This window comes from Saccopteryx bilineata, chromosome 1 (assembly GCF_036850765.1).
Source record: "Saccopteryx bilineata isolate mSacBil1 chromosome 1, mSacBil1_pri_phased_curated, whole genome shotgun sequence".
Lineage (NCBI taxonomy): Eukaryota > Metazoa > Chordata > Mammalia > Chiroptera > Emballonuridae > Saccopteryx > Saccopteryx bilineata.
In genome coordinates, this window is record NC_089490.1 from 110,867,412 (window position 1) to 110,892,208 (window position 24,797).

Genomic DNA, 24,797 nt, shown 5'->3' on the forward strand with positions numbered 1-24,797 from the left:
GGCTGTATCCTGACACCCTAACTTTATCAAAGGAAACATACCAACTAGGTCCTCCAGACACCAGAGGTGATATTCATTAATGAGACGTGCTTTCTCCCTTGCCTGTGGGAACTCTAACTCTTAACTACTGCTCTTTCTCACCTCACTACTTCTTTTTTCTAAGCTTTCCCTTACTCCATTTAGATCCCTGGTACAATTCACACCTCCAGATGGCAAGATACATAATATACTTATAGTAGTAGCTTCACAGAGTCCTGATTATATAAAAATTTCATAGAAATAGGCATCTAAGTTTCCTGAGTACTGGTAAAGGTAATTTTTTTCTCTTAAACCCTGAGTTCTTTCTCCTGCCTTTTTAAGTTGGTTTAAAATAAAGGAATTATCTCACTTTTGCCCCTTCTTATTCCTTTTCTTCCACTAGTTCCTTCTTTTTAAAGCATTTATTTTTTGTCACATTTCATGTCAAAGCAAGTCTCCAACCAAATATGCTCTTAACTATTGTTTCTTGTTTTTCAGGTATAAACTGTTGTACTTCCTTCTGGTTCTGCATCCCTTTGCCCTTCTGCCTATCTACTCATGCTATCTCCCAACTTGCTTCTCTATTTCCATCCTAAGAGCACATAATCTATTAATATTAGTACATGTGGGAAAGTAAGAGTATCAAGCAAATGGACCAATAGTTCTCGGCCCTGATTTTTCACTTTAAGACTGAGAAACCTTTTAAAACCTTTCCTATTCTTTCTAAGAACCCAAGTTGACTACTTTCTACCCAGAATGACCAATCATGTAATATATTATTGAAATGATTTCATAAAGAAAGAACTGAAAATAATTTATCAGTACGTGAGTTACTGCTTTCTAACTTCCATCTTATTTTATTTATAATATATAACCTATTTGGGAATATAAGTATGAAAAAAATGACATTGAATAGAAGGCTAACAAGAAAAATCCCTACTGTCTGTTATCATTTTGCCCAGCTTACCAAAGCCAAGAGAACCTGCTTTGCAATGTGATATACTTGTTTTTCTGTGAGGTCATAGAGAAGGCCATCCATGGTCATCACATCCTAAAGAGACAGAGTAAAAAGTATTATGTCAAAATGACATGAACATATTTGAAAAAAAAATCAGGCAGAGATATTCTTTTGTTATTGGATAATAAAATTATATAGGTTTCAGGTGTACAATTCTATAACACATCATCTGCATATTGTATTGTGTGTTTGCCATACAAAGTCATGTCTCCTTCCATCACCATTTATTCCCCTTTACCCTCTTTTTCTCTCCCCATCTCTCTTTCTGTCTGGTAATCATCATGCTGCTGTCTGTATCTATGAGGGTTTTTTTTATTTGTTTTATTTTTTGCTTAATCCCTTCACTGTTTTTACCCAGTCCTCAAGCCCATTCCCTCAGACAGCTGTCAGTCTGTTCTCTCTGTATCTATAAGTCTGTTTCTATCTTGTTAGTTCATTGTGTTCATTAGATTCCACATATAAGTGAAATCATGTGGTATTTTTCTTTCTCTGCTTGGCTTATTTCACTTAGCATAATACTTTCCAGGTCCATTCATGCTGTGGCAAAAGATAAAATTTCTTTTTCTTTCTTCTTTCTTCTTTCTTTTTTTCTTTCTTTCTCTCTCTCTCTCTCTCTCTCTCTCTCTTTATTTATTTATTTTTTGCCAAGTAGTATTTCATTGTGTAGATGTATCACAGATTTTTTTTTATCCTCTTATCTATTGATAGATACTTGGTTGGACTGCTTTCAAATCTTAATTATTGTAAATAACTCACAGGCAGTAATAAATGCTGATATCAAAGCTCAGAAATAGACACAACAACATAGAATGGTAAGATTCAACAATAGACTAATACTAGGGATTCTCAGATATACAGAGAAATACAATGATTTATTGGACTGGAAAAAATAATAAAGGATGTAGATAAATAGAAGAATTAAACAAGAACAGAATAGCAGGTAAGAAAGATAAGTATAATGCTTTAGTTACTGGATAAAGCATCAATTTTCCTAGGGTAGTGTGTGTGTGTGAGAGAGAGAGAGAGGGGAGAGAGATTAAGCATATTTTTGCTCAACATATTTTTATTGAGTGCCTACTGTGTGTCAGATTCCATCCTAAGAGCACATAATATAAAAGTGAGCAAAATAAACATGTTTGTTGCCTTCTGGATTTTATAGCATGACTCAGAATCAAATAATCATATAAAATATGTAATTACATATCTATAAGCACCATGAAGGAAATGTAAAGAACACATATGATGGTGAGAGAAAGAGGGCTGATGCAGTTGAGGAACAAGGAAGAATTTGATGAGATCTAAAGGATGAGAGGGCGTTGACTATACAAAGAAGAGAAGGGAGAAGTTTGGTGTAATGAGAAAAGCATGCAAAGGTGATCTAAAAATAGAGAAGCATAATTTTGAAATAAAAAAAGAATCTAATGAGGTTAGAGCACAGAACAAGTTAGAGAATAAACTCTTTAAAAGATTTAAAATGTCTGGAGACTTGCACATTGTTCTATCACTGGATGAAAGATGTCAACAGGGTCCCTTTTGGGGACACACTTAGTAGTAGAATAATCATTATATTGAGGAGGCTTGTTTAGTACTGAACTTATTCACTGGCAATTAAAGAACTAAGGAAACATGCAGAACTTCAGAAAGGGGAATATATAGAGAAGTAGAAAAATTGTAAGAAAAAGGATGTGCAGTTTAGTCTGGATTTAATTTTTTTAATTTTAATAGTTTATTTATTGATTTTAGAGAGAGAGGAAAGGAGAGAAATATATATAGAGAGAAAGAAATCAATTTGCTGCTCCACCTATTTGTGCATTTACTGATTGATTCATGCACACACCCTGACTCATAACTCTGGGCCATGGGACGACACTCCAACCAACTGACTACTTGGCCAACGCTTGGAAATTAAGTGTTTTTAAATATGCGTTTGAAGTACCAAAACTTAAAAGTTGATTTTTTACTCAGCTCAGCCCTGGTGATGTTACAGAATGGAAAACACACTTAAAAATAACAACAAAATTGTAAACAGTACTAAATAGTTATGTTGTCAGTAATTATCATTATAACCAGCTACCATTTTGAGTGTTCGCTATGGGTCTTTTTGTTTGTTTGTTTTTTATTGATTTTAGTGAAGAAAGAGGAAGGAAGAGAGAGAGAAAAGAACATCGATCATTTCCTCTTTGTGCCCTGACCATGGATTGAACCGTCAACCTCTGTGCTTTGGGATGATGCTCCAACCAACCAAGTTATCTGGCCAGGGCCCAATCACTGCTTTATTTTTTTACATATATAATTTCTTTTAATGTTAATAATAATTTATTATTACTCCCATTTTACAGATTCATGAAACTCAGGCTCAGAGAGGTGACTTGCCCAAATCCATATAGCTGGAAGGAGGTGGAACCTGAAGTCGTGCTCTAAATCTGCACTGCCTGACATTGTAGACATTTAAATACATGGCTATTTAAATTTATCTTACTTTAAAAGAAAATAAAACTGCCTGTGGTGGCACAGTGGGTAAAGCGTCAACCTGGAATGCTGAGGTTGCTGGTTCGAAACTCTAGTCTTGCTTGATCAAGGCATGTTTGGGAGTTGATATTTTCTGCCCCTTTTTCCCTTCTCTCTCTCTCTCTCTTTCCCTCTTTCTCTCCCCTCTCTAAGATGAATAAATACAATCTTTAAAAGAAAATACAGTAACACTAAAAATTCAGTTTCTCAGTCACTTCAGCCACATTTCAAGTGTTCCACGGACACTTGTGATTAGTGGCTACCATATTGGACAGTGCAGGTATAAAACACTGCTATCATCATAAAAAGTTATCTTGGATGATGATACTCAGTTGCTCTGTTATGCTATTATAATGTCTCTCTACTTTGTCATTTTTCAGGCTAATTGACATGTGAACAGTTAATCAGACAGGTAAAAGCTTTTTTTTCTAACACCTCTACCCTACTGCTCACCCGGCGACAGGTCCAGAGAAAGCTGAGCAGGTCCCCCTGGGCTACATCCTCCAACACCATATAGAGTGGCTCTCCTCCTGTGCAGCAGCCTTCTAGCTGTACCAGGTTCTGGTGCTTCCCCAGGTACTGATAGAATTGGATTCGTCCTAAGAAATCCCGTACCTCATGGAGCCCAGCTGGTTCTGTGGAGAACAGAAGAGCCATGGGCAGTGAACAGTGAGAGCTTCTTGGATGAAATGGGAAGAATACAACCTCAGCTAATTCTCAAAGCTCTAAAGGGAAATGAATATAGACAAAAAGTAAACAGAAAGGGAACCACTTAGAAGATGATCCTCAGTGATCTTTTATGTCAATGGTAACATGGAAGTATAGGTCTTTCAACTAGGTAGTCTTTCATCTGCCCAAATAGGCAACTATTTTGTTCATATTAATATGTTACCATAATCTAGGTCTTTTGATTAACAACCTTGCTTTATCCTACCCTTGTTCTATCCACCATCACTGTCCCATATCATGAGTATCAGAAAAATAAAATAACTAAACAAACAAAGAAACAAATATAATGTCAGGGAAAAACTATCAAATACTATAGTGAAGAAAAATGAAAAATCACCCTCAATATCCTCATCAAAGTAATAGCCAATATGAAAAAATCAATTTGAACAGACTTATTAGGCAAGGTTGAGTTAAGGAAAAACGTTGCTGTCTTGAATTTTTACTTTCTAATCATTAATCATTTTTTATTCTGCACACTACTGTGATTACAACTAGCTATTGATTAACATGTATTTTTGTTTTCTTTTTTTGCTTTTTGTTTTCCTCCTTTTCCCAGTGAGAAAAGGAGAAATAGACAGACTCCCACATGCATCCCTACCAGGATCCACCTGGCAACCCCCATCTAAAGCTGATGCTCTGCCTGTCTGGGACCACGCTTGCAACCAAGCTATTTTTAGCGCCTGAGGTGGAAGCTCCATAGAGCCACCCTCAGCACCCAGGGCAAATGTGCTCGAACCAATTGAGCCATGGCTGTAGGAGGGAAGAGAGAAAGAAAAAGGGGGGAGGGGTGGAGAAGAAAATGGTCACTTCTCCTGTGTGCTCTGACCAGAAATGGAATCCTGGACATCCACACACCAAGTGATGCTCTACCACTGAGCAAACTGGCCAGGGGCGATTAACATGTTAATATCTGCAAAGCCGGTTAGTGTTTACTGTTGGGGGGAGCTCACACTGGAAAAATAAAAAGGGAAATAGAAGTCTAACTACTTTTACCTTTTAAAGCCTTGAGGACAATACTCTTGGACTCAGCAGGGTCCCCAGTATACATCTTGGTTCGATAGATGGCCCCACAACTACCATTGTAGATCTGTTCCAGAGCTTCAGAGAGTTGCTCCCGGGGCACCTGCAGGTTAGCCAGGGCGTGTGTGGAAGTTTGTAGAAGGCTTTCCACTGATGTCTCCTTAAGTGGCACAAGCATACTTCCTCCATGTCCTCCTGCTTCATCATTTTGGCTCTTTAGTGGAGGCACAGAGGCAATGCCTAGAACAAAGAGATGATGTCTACGAGCTTTTTCCTACCCTCCAGACTCCAAGAAAGCAGAACTTGGAACAAACTTTCAAGGAAGTTCGTTTAACAATTTTTTTCCAGCCACTGTGGGGTATCTTCTGGTGCTTCTCTGTGAACTAGCATTAATACCAACCTTGCAGAATTTTTATAATAATTTCATTACTGCTAAGACAACTCAAGATGATCTCTGGAAAGTGGTAATGGCATTTTCTTTCTTTGTCTCTCAGGATCAAAGTTCAGTGTAAATATAATATGGAGACAATTGAGGAAGTTCCTAAATAGGTATTGAAACCACAGATGCCTACAGGTGGTGGTAACTGACAGTGGGGACTGTCATTTAAGTCTATCAAATGGCTCCTAAAGATATCAGGGAGGTATGGATAACTATTCAGCTCTAAGCTATGCTTATTCTCTCTCTTTCAAATTGTCCCCATGGTCAAATTATTCCACATTTCTTAGAGTTTCATTCAAAACTCTTCTGGTATGTTCTTCCTTCTTTAGCCAACTTTTCTCTATTGAAATAAAGACACTCATTCTTTGTATTATGCCTCCATTCATTCACTAATTTATCAGTTTACTCAACAGATATCACCTTCTACATGCCAAGTACTGTTCTAGGTGTTGGGAATGGGCCAAGTCAAGATTCTTATGATGGTTACTTTCTAGTAGTAGGAGAAAGGAAACAGATAATACTATACCAGGTGATGAATGTTATGGAGGAAAACGGGAATAAGAAGCATTAATGGTACTATTTCATGTTTGAAGGTCAGGAAAGGCCTTTCTGATGACATTTGAGAAATACTTGAAAACAATTAGAAAGTAAACCATATGGTATCAGGAGGGTATTATAGACACAAGGAACAGGAAGTACAAAAGTACAATATTGAAGAAGGAGCATGTTTGGCATATTTGAGGAAGACTAATGAAGTCAGTGCAGCTGGTATCAAGTGGAATAACTGGAGAATTATAAGCGAGGAAGCCAGAGAAAGCCCAGATCATGTAAGGCTATTGAAAGACTTTGCCGTTTTTCATTCTAAGATGAGAAGCTACTGGGGAGTTTCAAGCAGAGAACTGACAGGACTGAATTACACTTTAAAAGAATCATTCTACTACCTGAAGCAAACACACCATAAAGCAATAGGGGCAGAAGTAAAGAAACCAGGTAGAAATGTATTACAATGATCTATAAGTGGTGAGAGTGGTATGAGTTTAATTTACAGGTAGGATAACAGGATTTGTTATGGATTGGATATAAATAATGAGAGAGGACTCAAGGACATCTTTAATATCTTAGATTGAACATATAGAAAACTAGGTTTGCCTTTTACTAAGATCAGGAAGACTATTGGCAGAGGATGCTTGTGAGGGAATTTCAGTACCTTTGTTTTGGACATATTACATATGAGATATGTATTAGGTCCCAACTGCAAAGTAGGTGGTTTAATATAAGAATCTGGAGTTTAAGAAGGACTATAATTAGAATAGAGAAAGCATTTGAATCTATAAACTCAAAATGAGATCATTTAGAAAGTGACTAGAGATTTAAGGGGAAAAATGTGTTTCAAGAACTACAAAATTGTTTCAAATATTTTGAAAGGTCAAAAATGATGAGGACTCCACATAGCTGTCATTGGTGATCTTGGGAAGAGTTGTTTCGGTGGAGTGGTGGGGTTAAAGACCTTATTTTAGTACATTCAAAAGAGAATGTGACTAGTGGTGAGGGTGAGTTTTAACAGTTTCTTTGAGAAGTTTTCTACAAGTATGAACTATAGAAGAATTGGGATAAGATTTAGAGAGAGATTAGGGATCAGCCACTATAATGTTTAATATTACTGGCAAGTTATTTTTTTTTGTCTTTAGTCTTGGTTTCATGTGCTAGCTAATTTTCTTTCATTACATGCTCAGTGATACTCCAGAACAGTGTGTAATCTCCTACTTAACACTTCAAAGGCTATAATGAAAGCTAGCCCTTTTCATCATGTATTCCAGGGGCAGAGAGTAAGGCTGGAATTAATTATAAAGTAAGATGTCATCCTTCAAAGCTGGTAACAAAGCCTTGGGCTTTACCAGCTAGGTCTTTCTCCCGGATCCTTAGAGATTCAGATGGCCAAGGATTTGATAATGCAATAAGATATAGAGGACAACAGAGGTCACATGAGGACTCTTTGCTTACTCAGATTTCACCTAACAAGCATATAGGGAGTTTCTACTCATGAGTTCTCTACTTCCTAAAAAATAGCTCATCCCTATTTCTACTCCACCAGAGGGGATATATGTCTCCTCTTCTATTACAGGGACCTAGACCTCTATACATGGACCAACTTAGACTTGGGTTTTATTTTTCTGCAATCACCATCTTCCCTGAGCCTCTGTCCAGCCCCAGTTTGAGCTTTACCTTGGCGTCCAGGAGACTGTTGTTGAGCTCTTTTTCCTCTGATAAAAAGCCACAGGATGACCCCAAGAATGATGAGGGAGATACCAACAAGAAGGGCTGGGATGATGATGATTTCATTCTGCTGCTGCGAGACAACTGGGTAGGAAATTAAATGGGAAGAGAAGAGAGTAAAGAAGATGACCCGATATTTACCAAGTTCCTCTACCCACCAGTCCTCAGCTCATTATACTTGAAGTGTTCATCTCTTTTATCTTCCACTCTACTTCCACTCAATGGGAACCCTATTGGGGCATCGCTCTAATAAAAAATGGCAGTATGAGCTTAACAGCTTGAGTGTGAGGCCACTGGCTTGAGGATGGGATCATAGACATGACCCGATGGTCACTGGCTTGAGCCCAAGGTCGCTGGCTTGAGCAAGGAGTCACTGGCTCAGCTGTAACCCTCCAGAAAAGACACATATGAGAAAGCAATCAATGAACAATATGGTGTGACAACAAAGAATTGATGCTTCTCATCTCTCTCCTTCCTATCTGTCTTTCCCTATCTGTCCCTCTCTCTGTCTTTCTCACTAAAATATATATATATTACAAATTTTAAAAAAATGCCAATACTCCTCTTTCTTAGCCCAAAAAGATTCTGTGCCTCTTCTCTTATTTTTCCTACTAAGATAAAGAACGCATCATCTCGCTCTCTGACTGGTACTTACCACCTTTCAAAAACAATGACCTTGCCCTGGCTGAGTAGCTCAGTTGGTTACAGTGCTGTCTCCATATGTCAAGGTTGTGGGTTTGATCACATTCAGGGCACATATAAGAATCAGCCAATGAATGCATAAATGAGTGGAACAACAAATCATTGTTTCTCTCTCTCTTTCTCCCCTTCCTCTCTCTCAAAAATCAATCAATGAATAAAAAAAGTTTTTAAATGGCCTCTAGTGTCCACTTCTTTACCAATACTGTCTTCATTCCTGCTGCAAATCAAAATATCCTCCTCCTTGGATCTATCCAGACCTCAGTCTTTATTATCCTAAGCTCAGAACATAGATATCTATACTTACTACACAACTTGTCGCTGAGACTGCATTCCAGTAGCATTCGTGTCATACCCCTCTCATCTCCCATTGCCACACAGTTGTCCGCCTCTATGCTTGATCCACAGAGGATGAACAGAGCACGGCTGAGAATAATTTCCAAGGATCAAGTTGTTCTGAAAAAAAATAAAATTCAGCACACAGAAAACTTTAAAACACACCCACAGATCACTAGATATTTAGTAAATGGCTACCTGGAACTTTCTGAGCCCTACATTCATCTCTGTCCGTCCACTTAATATTCAGGCTGGACGAAGTAATTCTTTTCCTGGCATTTTTCTATTTTATATACAAGCACAACCCTCATTGGATCTTATCCTTTCATGCCATTGCTTCTGAAAGTATTTCTGAAGGATCTCCTCCTACCCAGGACTCCTGCTCCAGTGTTAAGTACAGGTTCATAGCACCAGTCTGAGCACTTGTTTGTACGGAAAATAATGCAATAATTAATACATAATAAGACAAGAAAAAGCAATGCTTTATATAGTCACAACTATAAACCTACTTTTGTACCGCCCTGTATTTCATTTCTGTTTTATAGAAAGTGAATGAAGACAGTGAATAAATAGTTGGCAGATGTCAAGAAAGATGAGTTGTAAATTTTCTTTCATTCTCTGAAACATTCTCCCACTGCACAACCAATGAACAGAGAGCTATTCATTGAGACAACTATCAATAAGAGTTATTTAATCCTGCAGCTCTCAAAGCTTTGAGTCGCCCTGGCCCATTATGAGTAGATAAACACAAACATTCATTCTTATCAGTATATATATTAAAAGGAATGTCAGTATCAAGCCATTTTCTCTTTCTCTTTCTCTCTCTCTCTCAAAAAGAAAATATAATCATATGGTTCAAAAGTAAAAATGCAAAACTATATATTATAAAATTTTTACTCTCAACTCATCCTTCTCCATTTGTCCAGTTCCCAGTTCTCCTTCAAGTAAATTACAGTCACTACAGAGATTCTTTATGTGAATCACTTTTAATTCCATACAATAAGTATATATTTGAAATGATACCTCCAAAATTCTGGCTCTTTCTTACTGAAGAGAACTGAGAGTTACCACCCTTCCACATATTTACAAAGTTTATTTTTGTTAACAAGAGTATCCCCTGGCTCTATGATCAGCAATGCCTACTTATTTAATTCTATTTATACTTAATCTGAAACAAAATATAGTGATTTTCCACTGTCTAGGTAGTCCTATATATGTGATCTACTCTTGTAGTGATTTGATAACAAGGTAAAATTTTGAAAATTAGAATTGTAGTTTATATGACACACTATATTGTGCATGTGTTACATTAACCATATTACAATACATATTGTGTTTTATTGTTGATACTAATAACCATAATGCCATCTACTGAGGCAGAGTTTTGTAGTGCTTGAAACACATATGTAAAGAAATCTGCCAGCTCCAGCCAAGCCCCCTTTCACTATTCCTGACTTTCCATGAGCATGTATGGAGGTTGAAAGTTAAAATTTTTTTTTACAACTTGGAAACAGACAGGTGTGTGACTGGTCAGAAGCCCAAGTAAACAGAGGATTAGCCTGAAGGAGAAAAATTGCAGAGATGAGAAGTAACTTCTTATCCATGGGTTTGTTCATAGCAAGGAATTTGTGAAGTCCATGAATAATAAAACAGCAAAGTCCACCTCATTTAGTTTGTAAGCCAAAACGGCAAGGTAAAAGAGATCGAGAAAGTTTCTACAATTCCATAAGACCAAATGGAAGGAAAAGTGCCAATAATAGGGCAACAAACAGCCTGGAGATAGTGAAATGAAGAAGGTTTTAAAAATAAAATACATTCACCCAGAAGAATTCAGGAGCTATTGGAAAATTCCTCACTGCCATTCTCCTTGTTTTTCTTTCCTCTTACTTCCTTTTCAGCACATTATCAAATGTAATTATTTTCATTCAGGGAGCAGCCAGTGTAATGAGTTCGGTTTCCTGAGGAGTAGGTCCTGCGAGCAAACTGTCTGACCATAGTGCAAGTGCGAGATCTGTCAGCAGCTACTAGCTCAAATTTGTGACCTCTGCCCAGGTCCAAACCACACGCCCCAACACAAACTGAAGGAAGTCGTTTAAAGCCCAGCATGCACATGTATCCGTGCACACAGCTGCACACAGTGGCCACTCTCAATCTTAGGCAAATGGCCAACATGCCTACACCCGGGGTCTCATATCCGTGTTTATACCCCTGCACCTAGACAGAACACGTTTATTACAGAACACCCACCTTTGGATACAATATGCCCTTGTATGGTATTTCCTAAAAAAACATTCTCAATATTGGTTTTATTTGTGCATTGATAGTTTAAAAAAGTTAGTCTTTTTTTTCTTCCATTGATTTGAGAAAGAGAAAGAGGAAGGGAGATAGACGTGAGGGAAGAAAGAGAAGCATCAACTCATTGTTCTTAGTTGTTCCATTTTTTGTTGTGCACTCAGTGATCGCTTCTTCTACATGCTCTGACTGGAATCAAATTCGTGACCTCAGTGCACCTAGTTGATGCTCTACCCACTTAGCTACCCATCCAGAGCCTAAAGAGGTTAGTCTTAATAACACCTAGACTCCCAATGAAACTAGATGCTGGAACAAGGAAATAAAGATATAGTGTGATGTATAAATAAATGTATAAATTGCTTTCCTGCTGTTTGTATAATCAGCTCTTTCCAAAGATTACAGTTGGTCTAGGCGTATGGAATATGCCAAATAAATCTAGATATTTTAAGGTATATGCACCAGGCATACCCATATATCCATGAAATTCCATATAGGAAACCAATTTACCTCACAAAGCCTACCAAAGCACTTCTAGCAGAAGAGCTCATATTCACTTATAACAATATTCTTCTCTATATCATTTTTCTTCCTGTAATTAGTATTTCAATTACCACATGACTTTGCCTGCCTATTCTGTGTCATGCTGAAAAACAGCATGCATTAATTCCAAAACCTAGGATGATTCTTCCAGTGGGTTAGATTCTAACCCATCTGACTATTAAAAAAATGTTCCTGACCAATATTTCTGTACAATATGACCAATACTCTGTCCTCTTCAATTACATTCAGACAGTTTCTCACTGTGTTTTTGTTGTTTGTTTTTTTTTAAAGAAAAAAAGTAGCCTGACCTGTGGTGGCACGGTAGATAAAGCATTGACCTGGAATGCTAAGGTTGCCAGTTTGAAACCCTGAGCTTGCCTGCTCAAGGCACATATGGCAGTTGGTGCTTCCTGCTCCTCCCCTTTTTCTCTCTCTCTGTCTTTCTCCTCTCTAAAATAAATAAAGAAAAAAGTATGTAAAATAGAAGAATTAGATTTAAATATATATATAATAAATATATTTAAATATATATATATATACATACACACACACACACACACACACACACACACACACGCTACTGTTTCTTCTCTTACCTGGACTGTTAAATTCTTAAGTACATAAAACATAATCCCATATGCCTTATCCTTCCATGCCATTGTTTATCAAAGTATCTTTAAAGGTTCCCTTCCTACCCAAGGCTCCTGCTCCAATGCTCAATGACAGGTGCACAACACCAGTCTGAGCAGTTGTGCCCATCGGTCACAAGGGAAAGATCTACCTCCTCTGTAGCCCCTATGCAAGTCTAATTTTCTTTAGCTGCATGTCACCTTTTTTTTTTTTTTTTTTTTTTTTTTTTTTTTTTTTTTTTTTTTTTTTTACAGAGACAGAGAGAGAGTCAGAGAGAGAGAGAGATAGGGACAGACAAACAGGAATGGAGTGAGATTAGAAGCATCAATCATCAATTTTTCATTGTGGCACCTTAGTTGTTCATTGATTGCTTTCTCATATGTGCCTTGACTGTGGGTCTTCAGCAGACTGAGTAACCCCTTGCTCGAGCCAGTGACTTTGGGTCCAAGCTGGTGAGCTTTGCTCAAACCAGATGAGCCCACGCTCACGCTGGCGACCTCAGGGTCTCAAACCTGGTTCCTCCGCATCGCAGTCCGATGCTCTATCCACTGTGCCACCGCCAGGTCAGGTGCATGTCACTTATTTTTTTAAACAAAATATTTCCTTTTTATACAACACTAATTGAGACAATGAATAAATAGTTGGCTGATTCTGTAGTTTTCACTTAAGTGGCACATATTATGAAATTCTGGACACTGGAATTAAGAATAGAGTGAAGTTGTGAAATTGTTTATTCTGATCATTATAGTTAAGAGTTGGAAAATATGTGTACAGCTTACCTACAGTTTACACATATTTACAGTGCCAAGCTCTTCAGGCAGGGATCTAATTAAAAATAATATTGCTTCACTTGTGATTGTTATTCCTTATTTTTACCCACTTGCTTCTGACTTTCTGTTAGCATATTAAAAAGGTTATCCCCTCTCATTAGTTCAAAAACTAGCAGGGGGAATAGCACAATGAAGAATGAGATACAGAGAGGAAGAGGATGAGAGTGGAATGGGAGGTGAAATTCACCCCAAATCCTTGCAAATGCATAGGCTGGAGATGATAGAAGTTAATAATTATAACCAGAATTGAACTAAATAGTAATATTAACTCTCCAAACTCTTACACAAGCTCACAATGCAAACACAATGACACACTGCATCGCTACATCTGTTTTACACCCAAAGATAGTTCTATCTGCAACAATAATAACACAGCTGTCACTAGTGACATTTCTGTCCGGTTAACACATTTTGTTTCCCAGACATAATCAGCAATTTACTCATGAGTGTTCAGAAGAAACTCTTCTTACAAAATATAACTACAAATAAAACTGGAAAAATTAGATTCATAATCTTATACACTGCTTATGTATTGAGAGAAATTCTTTGATTGACCTCTGTATAACATCTGGTGCTGTTGAAGGTGTGATTAAATCTGCAATGCTAGCCTCACCCACAAACTTACCGCCTGCATATCAATTAATGCAAGTGAATCTACCAGCCATGTTCTTTTTATAGAGACAAATGACTGACCTTCCTAGATGGTGCCACACGGGGTTAAGGCAGTTATTCATAGATATGAACTATGGGGAAGAGGGCGAAAAAACTTAAAGTGAGGGGCATATCATGTATGGAGACAGCAGCCCCCAGACTGAGACTCTGCTTTACAGCTCTGTCACTCAGCCTTCTCCTCTCCCTTTCATTCTTACTCATGAGCTATCTAGCAAAAGAAACAAAAACAAACAAAAAACTCTAATGAACATGTTAAGTTGCAAGCATAATAGAGAACTGCTCAGATCTAAAGCATTTTAGAATTACTTCACTCCATCATTCTGAAAACAAGCTGTCCCTCCTATTTTCAGATCCAATAAATATATACTGAACAACTACAATATGCCAGGTATTATGTGATTAAGACAGGAAGTTCTGAATTAGCCAGGTTAAAAAAAAAAAACAGCAAGTAAATGGCAGAGTAAGGTTCCACACTCCAGTCCTTTAATTACAACCCCAATGTTCCTTAGACAGCTTTCTCTTTATATGTACTTGTCATTCAAATGGACAAGATCCATAGTGTTAAAAAGAGTTTGTGTCAGAAACCGAAAGAACCATGGGAACCAGAATGCTGAAACCAAATTTCATCAACAAAAATACCATGAATTGGAAAGAACAGATGAGCAGACTCTGCCTGTGTCTTCTCTAAGGTCTTATAGGGGGACAGACGATACTTGCATATCTGTCTTCAACATGTATTCTGAAGATAAGGGTAGAATTAGAAATCTTCCAGTGCTCACCAGAGTATGGAACCTTGGATCATTTTCTTTGTTCAGTTTCTTGGATCCTATTTCTATCTTCTGCTTTTTGAAGGAAAGGGCCTAGTTTCCAGGACTAACAATCTTTCATGGTGAGCCTAAAAGTTTGTTTAGAAAGGGCCAGAAGTCCCAGAGGTCTGAGCACTTCCCCATTATGCTGATTCACACAGTGGCCCAGACTCTCCACCTTTCTACTGAAGCAAAGTTGTCTTTTGTTTTTGTTTCTTAATTTATTTATAGAGAGAGAGGAAGAGAGAGAGAGAGAGAGAGAGACATCAATCTGTTCCTGTATGTGCCTGGCAGAAAATCGAACCCACAGTGTTTTTGCATATGAGGACGATACTCAAACCAACCAAGCTATTCAGCCAAGGCACTATTGAAGCAAATTTGTTAGAGAACAGAATACATGGAAGGGCACACTGAATAAGTGACATTCCTTACATCTAGAGAATCACACTTATGTAGATAACTTGCTTTATGCCTGGTGATACCTCCTAAGGTGCATTACCCAGAGGGACTGTGGGAAACAGGCTCTGCCACGGTGGCTGGAGTCCTGACACTGTTCAAAGAAAGCTCTTTGGGCAATAAGACCGAGAGTTACCAGTGTTTCTTGCTTCTTATTTTTAACTGATCTCAAGAATTCCTGAAACACAGATAATATACAGTAGAGACGAGGAAGGCTAATTTGTATCTTGGCTCCTCCTAGAAAGTTAACTCAGTAATGGAGCAAAGTGATTGCAGGACAGACAGGCCCCATAACACGTAGATCAGAAGTGCAGTGCTAACACCACAAGCTGCATCAGATCTGAAGTATGATCACACAGGTGAACGCATTTCATTACCTTTGAGGTGTTATACAAATTCAAGTTATTTATTTTTATTATAATTGTCATTCTATCATGTTCCCGATTCCACAATTGTGCATCTACTACATTCAAACCTCAAAAACCCAGAAATAAAATATTTTTTGTTGTTTTAAAATTTTTATGTATTGATTCTAGAGAGAGAAAGGAAGAAAGAAAGAGAAAGAGAAAGAGAGAGAGAGAGAGGGAGAGAGAACCACCAATTTGTTGTCGCACTTATTTATGCACTCATTGGTTGATCCTTGTATGTGCCCTGACCAAAGGTCGAACCCACAATCTTGGCATACAGGATGATGTTCTAACCAACAGAGCACCCGGCCAGGGTTTTTTAAAATTAATTTTATTTGTTGGTTTATTTTGTCATCAAAAGAGCATTTACCAAAACATTAACTTTCAGTCCAAATGTGTATTTTTGTAATATTTTCATATCTTTGAAGCAGATGTTCTTTAGCTTTCATTAGATTCTCAAATGGGTTATAATTCCCAAAAATGTCAAAAAATGCTTTTTTTGGGGGGGGAGGATAAAGGAGTAAGGGAGGTTCAGTTTTCTTTTTATAATTAAAAAAAATTTCAATTACAGTTGACATAAAATATTATCTTAGTTTCAAATGTACAACATAGTGATTAGACATTTATATAACTATGAAGTGATCACCCTGATAAATCTAGTACTTGTCTGACACAAGAAAGTTATTACAATACTATTATTAATATAATTTTACAATATTATTAACTATATTCTGTTATATTTTACCTCTCCATGACTATTTTTATAACTGATAACTTGTACATCTTAATCCTTTCTCCTCTTTCACCCATCCGCCCAAACCCCCATCCCCTCAGACAACCATCATAATATTCTCTTTGTCTATGAGTTTGTTTCTGTTTTATTTTGTCTTTTAGATTCTCCATATAAGGAAATCTTATGGGATTTTTTCTTTCTCTGTCTGACTCAGAAATAATATATCTTAAATTAGATATTCTCCCACTGATTATTTCTTCTTCCTGGGATTACTGATCAACAGGCAATTTTCCTAGCCCGGAATCAAGGCTGTCAAGAAGAGGGAAAAGTCAATACACAAAGGGCACCCTGCTCTAAACACAGATTTGCCTCCCACCCATCGGTCTCCTTTGTCCTACCTGATGGACACTTCAGAAGACGTCGGCACGTGCTGCTCTTCCAGCTTCTTTCACACACCTTGTTCCCACTGTTGCCAGTCACACTGCTTTTTCAAGGATCAGTCTCCCTCTTTGTGACTCATCTTGCTCCACTTTTTCTTCTGATGGGGGGACTCTGTTACATTAAAAATCTTTTGCTGTTTGCCCTTATAAGAAAGGAGATCAATTTGTCTTCTGGCCTCTCTCCTCCACTGCTCTCTGGCAGAGAGGAGAGCCCCAGCTGTGGAGGATAGAGACTTTGCAAAAGATTACAGGATCTCATACACACACACACACACACACACACACACACACACACACACACTCAGAAGCACGCGTCCCGGTGCGCCGCACACAGCCTCTTAGCTTCTGATAAATGAGCCCCAGACCCAGCCGGCAGGGAGACCAATGGCCAGGAGATTGCACAATCAGGAAATCCAATCAGCTGCTGTTTACCTTAGTATGTACTGTGTCAAACAGGGCGTGACACTGTAAAGATTCTAAACATGAAATGTAATCCCAGGTAAATAAAACAAATATGTGGAAGATTTTAAAAAGAAAGAAAAAAGACACTTCTGGGAACACTTAACAATCTAATTCTGCAGGGCGAAGAGCAGGAGCGGGAGCAGAAGCAGAGAGCAGATTCCCCGGTAGGAGTGGGTGAGTGTGAGCGTGCTTGGGGGCGGGGGTGGGGCAGCCCAGGAGCCGCAGGAATCACTGATAACCCAGTCAGAGGTTAAAAGTTCTAGTTCTGGTAAGTAACTCATCAAGTATTTGGCATATCACCTGGAGGTGCCATTCCTCCCCTTCTAAGGACCAAGACACTCTCTTGCAGGCTGTGAAGACCTACAGAGAGCAGCAGGAAATGAATCACAGAGCAGACGGCAGGCCAACCGACTGTCCCCTCAACCAGTTACTCCACCTGGCCACTCTCCAATCCTGAGGGCTCCCCAGGACCTTCATCTTCATACCTGTACCATGGCAGCCCCAGAATTTCAGAAGTTTCATTCCCATCCCTACCCTACCTATAATTTCCTAAAGGATAGTACTTAAAAAGCTTTAGAATTGGGCTTCTATTTGTTTTGTTTTGTTTTAAATTGAATTTATTGGGGTGACATTGGTTTACAAAACCATACAGTTTTCAAGTGTACAACTCAATATAACACCATCTGCACACCACGTTGTGCTCCTGTCACCCCAAGAAAAGCTCTTTCTGTCTCTATTTCTCCCACCCTTTGCCCACCTCCACTTAGCTGCCACCCCCTTTCCTCTGGCTAGCACCACACTGTTGTTTGTGTCTATGTGTTATATGTATATATTTTGTTTGTTTGTTTAATCCCTTCACCTTCTAGTCCCTCAGCCCGCCTCCCCTCTGACAGCTGTCCATCTCCCTGTTTTTATTTTGGTCGTCAGTTTATTTTGTTCATTAGATTCCAGCTATAAGTGAGATTATATGGCTTTGTCTTTCCTTGACTGATTTATTTCACTTAACATAATAATCCTCAGGTCCATCCACACTTTCACAAAAGATAAGATTTCTTTTTTTTTTTTTTTTACAACTGCATAGTATTTCACTGTGTAAATGTACCACAGCTTTTTTCTTATCCACTTATGCACTGATGGGCTCTTGTGCTGTTTCTAGATCTTGCCTATTGTAAATAATGCTGCAATGAATGCAAGGGTGCATATATTCTTTTCAATTAATGTTTTGGGTTTTTTCATATATATTTCCAGAAGTGGGATCTCTGGGTCAGAAGGCAGTTCCATTTTTAATTTTTGAAGGAAACTCCATTGTGTTTTCCACAGTGGTTGCACCAGTCTATATTCCTATCAACAGTGCACCAGCATTCTCTTTTCTCCACATCTTCACCAGCACTTGTTGTTTGTTGCTTTACTGATGATAGCCAGTCTGAGAGGCATAAGGTGATATCTCATTGTGGTTTTAATTTGCATTTCTCTGATATTTAGTGACATTGAGCATATTTTCACCTGTCTATTGGCATTCTATTGTGTCTTCTCTGGAGAATTATCTATTCAGGGCCTTTGGCCATTTATTTTTCAATTGGATTGTTTGTTGTCCTGGTGTTGAGTTGTATAAATTCCTTATATATTTTGGATTTTAACCCCTTATCAAATGTGTCATTGGCAAATATGTTCTCCCATTCAGTGAGTTTCCTTTCATTTTGTTGATGGGTTTTTTTTGTTGTTGGTGGTAGTTTTTTGTTTGTTTTGCTGTGCAAAAGCTTTTTAGTTTAATGTAGTCTCATTTGTTTATATTTTCCTTTGTGTCCCTTGCTCAAAGAGATATATCTGCAAAAATATTACTAAGAAATATCTGAAATTTTACTGCTTATGTTTTCTTCCAGGATTTTTATGGTTTTGTGACTTACCTTTAACTCTTTAATCCATTTTGAGCTTATTCTTGCATATGATGTAAGTTGGTGGCCTAGTTTTGTGGGCATCTATTTGAATCTCAGTTCTACCTTCATCATGACTGTGTATATGGTATTGTAACTTACTGTGCCTCTGTTTTTCTATCTGTAAAGTGGAGACAATAATATCTACCTTTGGCCCTGATTAATTAGCTAGTCAGTTAGAGCAATGTTTCAAAACACCAAGGTTGTGGGTTTGATTCTCCATCAGGGTACATACAAAATGTGATCAATGAAAGCACAAATATCTACCTTCCAAGACTTGAAAGTGTTGACATAAAAATCATCTAAAAAAAATCCAAGCCTGTAGAAAATTGTTATGAGTTTATATGAGCCAAACTGATGACATATGCCAGGGAGCAAGATCTAAAATGCTCCAGAGAATAACAGTTTTGCAGCTTCTTTCATGCATTTGCTATTAAGGAGGGAAGAGAAAGCAAGGTAGAGATTGGATTATAGGATAGTGAACAAGATTATATGCTCTCTTGAGGGTGATTATTTCAGACATGTTAATCTAAATGTACAGAAACAATAGACAGGCTTGATTAAGGCAAAGATAAAACTTTTTCCTAAAATGTTTTATACCTGGGGCATGACTACTCAGTATGACCTGCTCAGTTAGGAATCTATGATCAAATCACCCTGTGAGGTTACATTCCATCGTACTTTTATTTTTTGTCCACAAGAGGTATATGGATTTATGTAAAATACCTAGTACAGTGCCAGGCCCATTACAGACAATAAATATGTGTCATTCTCTCCCTTCCTCCCTCCCTTCTTCACCCGTCTCCCAGATCTGGAGGTTGTCCTATAGCTGTGCCAATCAGATATAGCTGAATTAAGTCTTAATTATTTTATAATAAGGAAATGGAAAGAAGAAAGTTTGGAAGGCCAAACAATTTGCAAGCGGAGACATCAAAAGAAGAAAATTGACTGAGGGTGATAGAAAACACAGAAGGAAAAAAAAAATCTTCCAAAGATCTAATGATCAGAATTAAAGATAAGGGGAGACTGGGTATGTAGCTCAATTAGATAGATCATCATCCTGATACACCAAGGTTGTGGGTTCGATCCCCAGTCAGGGCACATATACAAATCAAGCAACAAATGCATAAATAAACTGAACAATAAATCAATGTTTCTCTCTCTATCTTTCCCTTCCCACCCCCCTCACTCTCTTTAAAAAATATCAATAAATTAATAAAAAAGAATTAAACATGAGGGAGAATCACTAAATCAAGATTTATGGCTTCTTGGAAGGCTCTCTTGGCCTAAAATCAAGGTGAAAGCCTGGAGTTTAGTTCTTCCTATTGCTTGATAAAGGCATTACCTTTCTTACCTGGGAGACAGCCAACTTGGAACTCCCAGGAACAAAGTTAATGTATCATCTCCATCAAACTCTGGTATAGAACAAAGAACACAAGGACCAGAGATGCAAGATGGATTCATCTTAACCTCATAAAGCCTTGGTTTCTTAATTTATACAACTAAGATAATCGTGCCCACTTACCTCAAAGGATTCCAGTGAAAATTGATGAAATGAAATTGTGCTCTTCAGTGGTAATAGCTACATGTTCTTCTAAGCAAGACTGCATTTGTGTACTATAATTACTTTTCAGAACAAGGGTTCCAACTTAGTGTTCCTGATTATTACATTGTACTTAGGTTCTCCAACTTTAACTATGACTGCTCCACCACAATAGTCTCAAAAAAGTGTTGCTTTCCTTCGAAGAATTGGCATACATGTGTAATGCAAGGAAAGTGTGAAGGACTTGCTAATACTGAGAGAACAATTGGAAAACAAATTCAATGAGCAAAAAGTGCAGAACCCGTGTGTGTGCATGAAAGTAGATATGGGTGTGTGAGGTGTGTGGGTGAGTGTTTCCTTAAGTAGAAGTTTGCAATTCTACTATAACTGGTTCCTTATCTTAATATAAACACACCATGGCCCAACAGCTGGCCCAACCTTAGCCATCTGTCTTCATCTTTTACTTTCTCTGTTCTGAATTTATATGTAGGAGAGATGTCGTTTTCAGACACTTCTTTCCTTAAGATCTTTTATATCTTCCACAATAATGGCCAAAAATGCATATTCCTAAGATTCTGCTTGCTTTACATTTTTGTTACAAGTTTCAGAAGCATAGCACAGTCCATTTCTGAAATTCAATACACCATCTCTACTACTAACTAGCTGTGTACACTTGAGCCAATTAACCTCTCCTAAACCTCAGTTTTCTCATCTGTTAAAATGGGTTTACAGTATTATCCCATGAAAAGTCAATGTAAAAAATACACAATACTTAGAACAATATCTAGCACATAGTAAATGTCACTATTTCTATAATAATTATAGGAATAAAAATATTCTTGTAACAATTATTATTATCACTTTTCTAATTATGGCATCTTCAAATGACCTCTTCTTTGGATGAGAACTTCATCCTGTGCAGCATCAACATCATGACATAATACCATAATTAGAATACTCATATGTCTACATATCACACGGGAATAAGAGAATTATTTCCTGGGATCTAAGTTTAATGTGTCCTTACAGTAAATCTTAGCTAGGCTTCTACTATCATTTTCTCACCTTCCTCTGCATAGTATCTGCTTCTTTCAAATCTTAAGTTGTCAAGCTATTGTTCTATTTTATAAATTACTTTGTAATTTTTTAATTTAAAATTAAATTACACACTTACAGTAAAACTGGATGTAGCAGATTTGGGACTTCTCCTCCTAGACTCTAACTCCCCAAACTAAAACCAGTGTGGCTGTCCTTGAGGAGCCTTGTCCACATCTTGGTGCCCAGGATGCACCAGCTAAGTCAGAATCAGACTCTGGGAAAGGGAACTGGGTACAGGGATTTGTTTAACGCCCCCAAGGTTTAATTTCAATGTGTAGCCAAATTAGGGAACGTTGCCTCATACCTTCCTTTCTAAATTAATACAGAGGAAATTCACCAAGCTCTAAAAAGCTTCTAAATTGGCAAAATTGGCAGCCCCTCACCTCTGTGTTTTTATGTCATCTGGGGCCAGTTTTATCACTTCCTTGGGTTTTAATTCCTAATCGATAGCATAATTGGTCATCATAATCCTTCCTTATACTACTAACCAGGGACACTTTTATAAAACAAATGAGATAAAACGTGTAAAAGGACCTTTTAGAATTAAGATATTTCGGACTCTGGCCAGTTGGCTCAGCGGAAGAGCGTCGGCCTGGTGTGCGGGGGACCCGGGTTCGATTCCCGGCCAGGGCACATAGGAGAAGCGCCCATTTGCTTCTCCACCCACCCCCCCTTCCTCTCTGTCTCTCTCTCTTCCCCTCCCGCAGCCAAGGCTCCATTGGAGCAAAGATGGTCCCGGGCGCTGGGGATGGCTCCTTGGCCTCTGCCCCAGGCGCTGGAGTGGCTCTGGTCACGGCAGAGCGACGCCTCGGAGGGGCAGAGCGACGCCTCGGAGGGGCAGAGCATCGCCCCCTGGTGGGCAGAGCGTCGCCCCTGGTGGGCGTGCGGGTGGATCCCGGTAGGGTGCATGCGGGAGTCTGTCTGACTGTCTCTCCCCGTTTCCAGCTTCAGAAAAATACAAAAATTAAGATATTTCAGATCCAAGATAAAATCACCACGTTTTCCCCACCAACCCATGCCCATCACTATCTCTTTTTAAGACCCTCTCTTCCCACAGTTAAAGCTTTTCTATAGCAAATGTTTGGGGGATTTGTTAAGCTGTGGTTAAGGTTATGGTATTTCAAAGTATTTCAATCCAACTCAATCTATTGCTCTATCATTTATTGATCATACTTTTTCTCCTTTCATATATCGCCACTAATGATTATTAGGGAGACAAAGATTAATGCATGTAGAGAAAAGTAAAATGAGATGCACTTTGAAAAAAAATCTGAGATCAAATAAACTTTATTTTTTTAAATTTATTGATTGATTGTTTTAGAGAGAGAGGAAAGAGAGAGACAGAAGCATCAATCTGTTCTTGTATGTGCTCTGACCAGGGATCGAACTGGCAACCTCTGCTCATCAGAATGATCCCCTAACTAACAAAGCTATCCAGCCAGGGCCAAATAAACTATTTCTGTACTAGCATGGATTTCAGTGTAATGAGATCCAAGTAATAATTTTCACTTTATTTTTGTTTGTTTTTAACAGTAATCTTCTCTTTTAAACCTCAGCTGTCTCCTGCCCGGGAATTTGCCATACTTTCCTCACTCACATTATTTCTCAATAGGCAGTCTAGGAGAGGAAAGGAGCCTTCCTAGTGCTGTGAGACCACACTGTTCAGCAAAAGATTGATCATCTTGCAGCCCTCAGATTGACTTATGACCAAAAAAGGGAACTGAATGAAAAAATAAATAAATAAAGCATTCTACGGAAAGTAACCTCACTGCACAATCTGATTATAAATTCCTAACTGGGCTGGTCATGGTGGGTAGTCATGCCCCCAGCATATAACTTCTTTACTAAAAAGTGTATCCTTGCCTTAAGCAAGCCCTGTCCATTGTTTCTACACAACTAGGTTAACATACCTTTGAAACAACTACACTCAAGAGAGAACATAATGTTGTTATCTGTTCTGTAATCCAGTCCCCACCTTGCTTTCTCCCCACTCCATGTCATCTTCCTTAGCTCCCTCTATAATTACAAATACATAAAAAAAACTGGAAAACTGTTATTCTCAGAAGCATCTGAGATCTTGCTCCCCAGCATATGTCATTGGTTTGGCTCAAATTAATTTATAAAAATTCAAAAAGAGAAAAAGAGGTTTCTAGAAGAAGTGTACAGTGAAAGAGAATAATTCTGTCCCAATACATGCAAACAAGTAATGAGATCTCGGTTATAGCCTTGGGTCAGCAACTTCCTGTGTGTAACCTTAAGCAAGCCAATTAAAACTCTATGTCAGAGGTTTGTATGTAAAGACTTGTGACATATATAAAGAGTAAAAATACAAGGTATTTATTGATATTCAATGAGAAATATCTGAGAAAGCACAACAATGATGAAACCAAGAGCATACATACAAAATATATTTTCGTACAAGGGAATTCAGAAGTGTAAAACAAGAAGAAAAGTGAACAACAGTTTTTCTCTATCCTTTTAAATGGGACTTCAACACCTTATATCCATCTCTCAAAATGTGTATGTGACTGGTTCTTATAGTACAATCTCTGTATGCTACCTATCAACAAAAAAAAACAAGAGCTACAAAAAAAAAAAAAGTCCAAAACTGCCATCCTCCTTGGCTCTTCATTTGTCCTGAAAATAAAAATGTTACAGTGGCATGAGCTTCAAAAATGTTTGTTTGATACTACTTTTTGAAATGAAGATGAAACAAAGGTTCCAGTAAAGACAGGATAGATTAAAGATCATCAGGTTAGTGTCTAAAATCCATAAGAAAACCCTCAAAAGCCTAATCTTCATTTAAATTGAACAACAAAGATATATTGGGTAGTGTTCACCATCCCTTACTCTGGTTTCCCCCTCTGTGTGCCCCCCCTAACAGATTTTTGGACCTTCTTCCTGGACATTGGTAAG

The 24,797-nt window shown here is 38.1% G+C and overlaps 1 protein-coding gene across 2 annotated transcripts in view; it reads right to left on the bottom strand.

Moving 5' to 3' along the window:
• Positions 1 to 17,203, bottom strand: part of STYK1 (serine/threonine/tyrosine kinase 1) — a 33,457-nt gene extending 16,254 nt beyond the window's left edge. The window contains exons 1-7 of one of the 2 annotated variants that reach the window (XM_066264252.1): positions 16,806 to 17,203; positions 12,182 to 12,323; positions 9,013 to 9,161; positions 7,956 to 8,090; positions 5,267 to 5,533; positions 3,998 to 4,179; positions 986 to 1,069 (exon numbers count right to left, since the gene is read on the bottom strand). In XM_066264252.1, the coding sequence (XP_066120349.1) occupies positions 986 to 1,069; positions 3,998 to 4,179; positions 5,267 to 5,533; positions 7,956 to 8,090; positions 9,013 to 9,076 (732 nt within the window). In that variant the 5' untranslated portion in view covers positions 9,077 to 9,161; positions 12,182 to 12,323; positions 16,806 to 17,203. The remainder of the gene's footprint in view (positions 1 to 985; positions 1,070 to 3,997; positions 4,180 to 5,266; positions 5,534 to 7,955; positions 8,091 to 9,012; positions 9,162 to 12,181; positions 12,324 to 16,805) is intronic. The other variant, XM_066264243.1, reaches the window with a different exon arrangement.
• Positions 17,204 to 24,797: the final 7,594 nt, after the last annotated feature.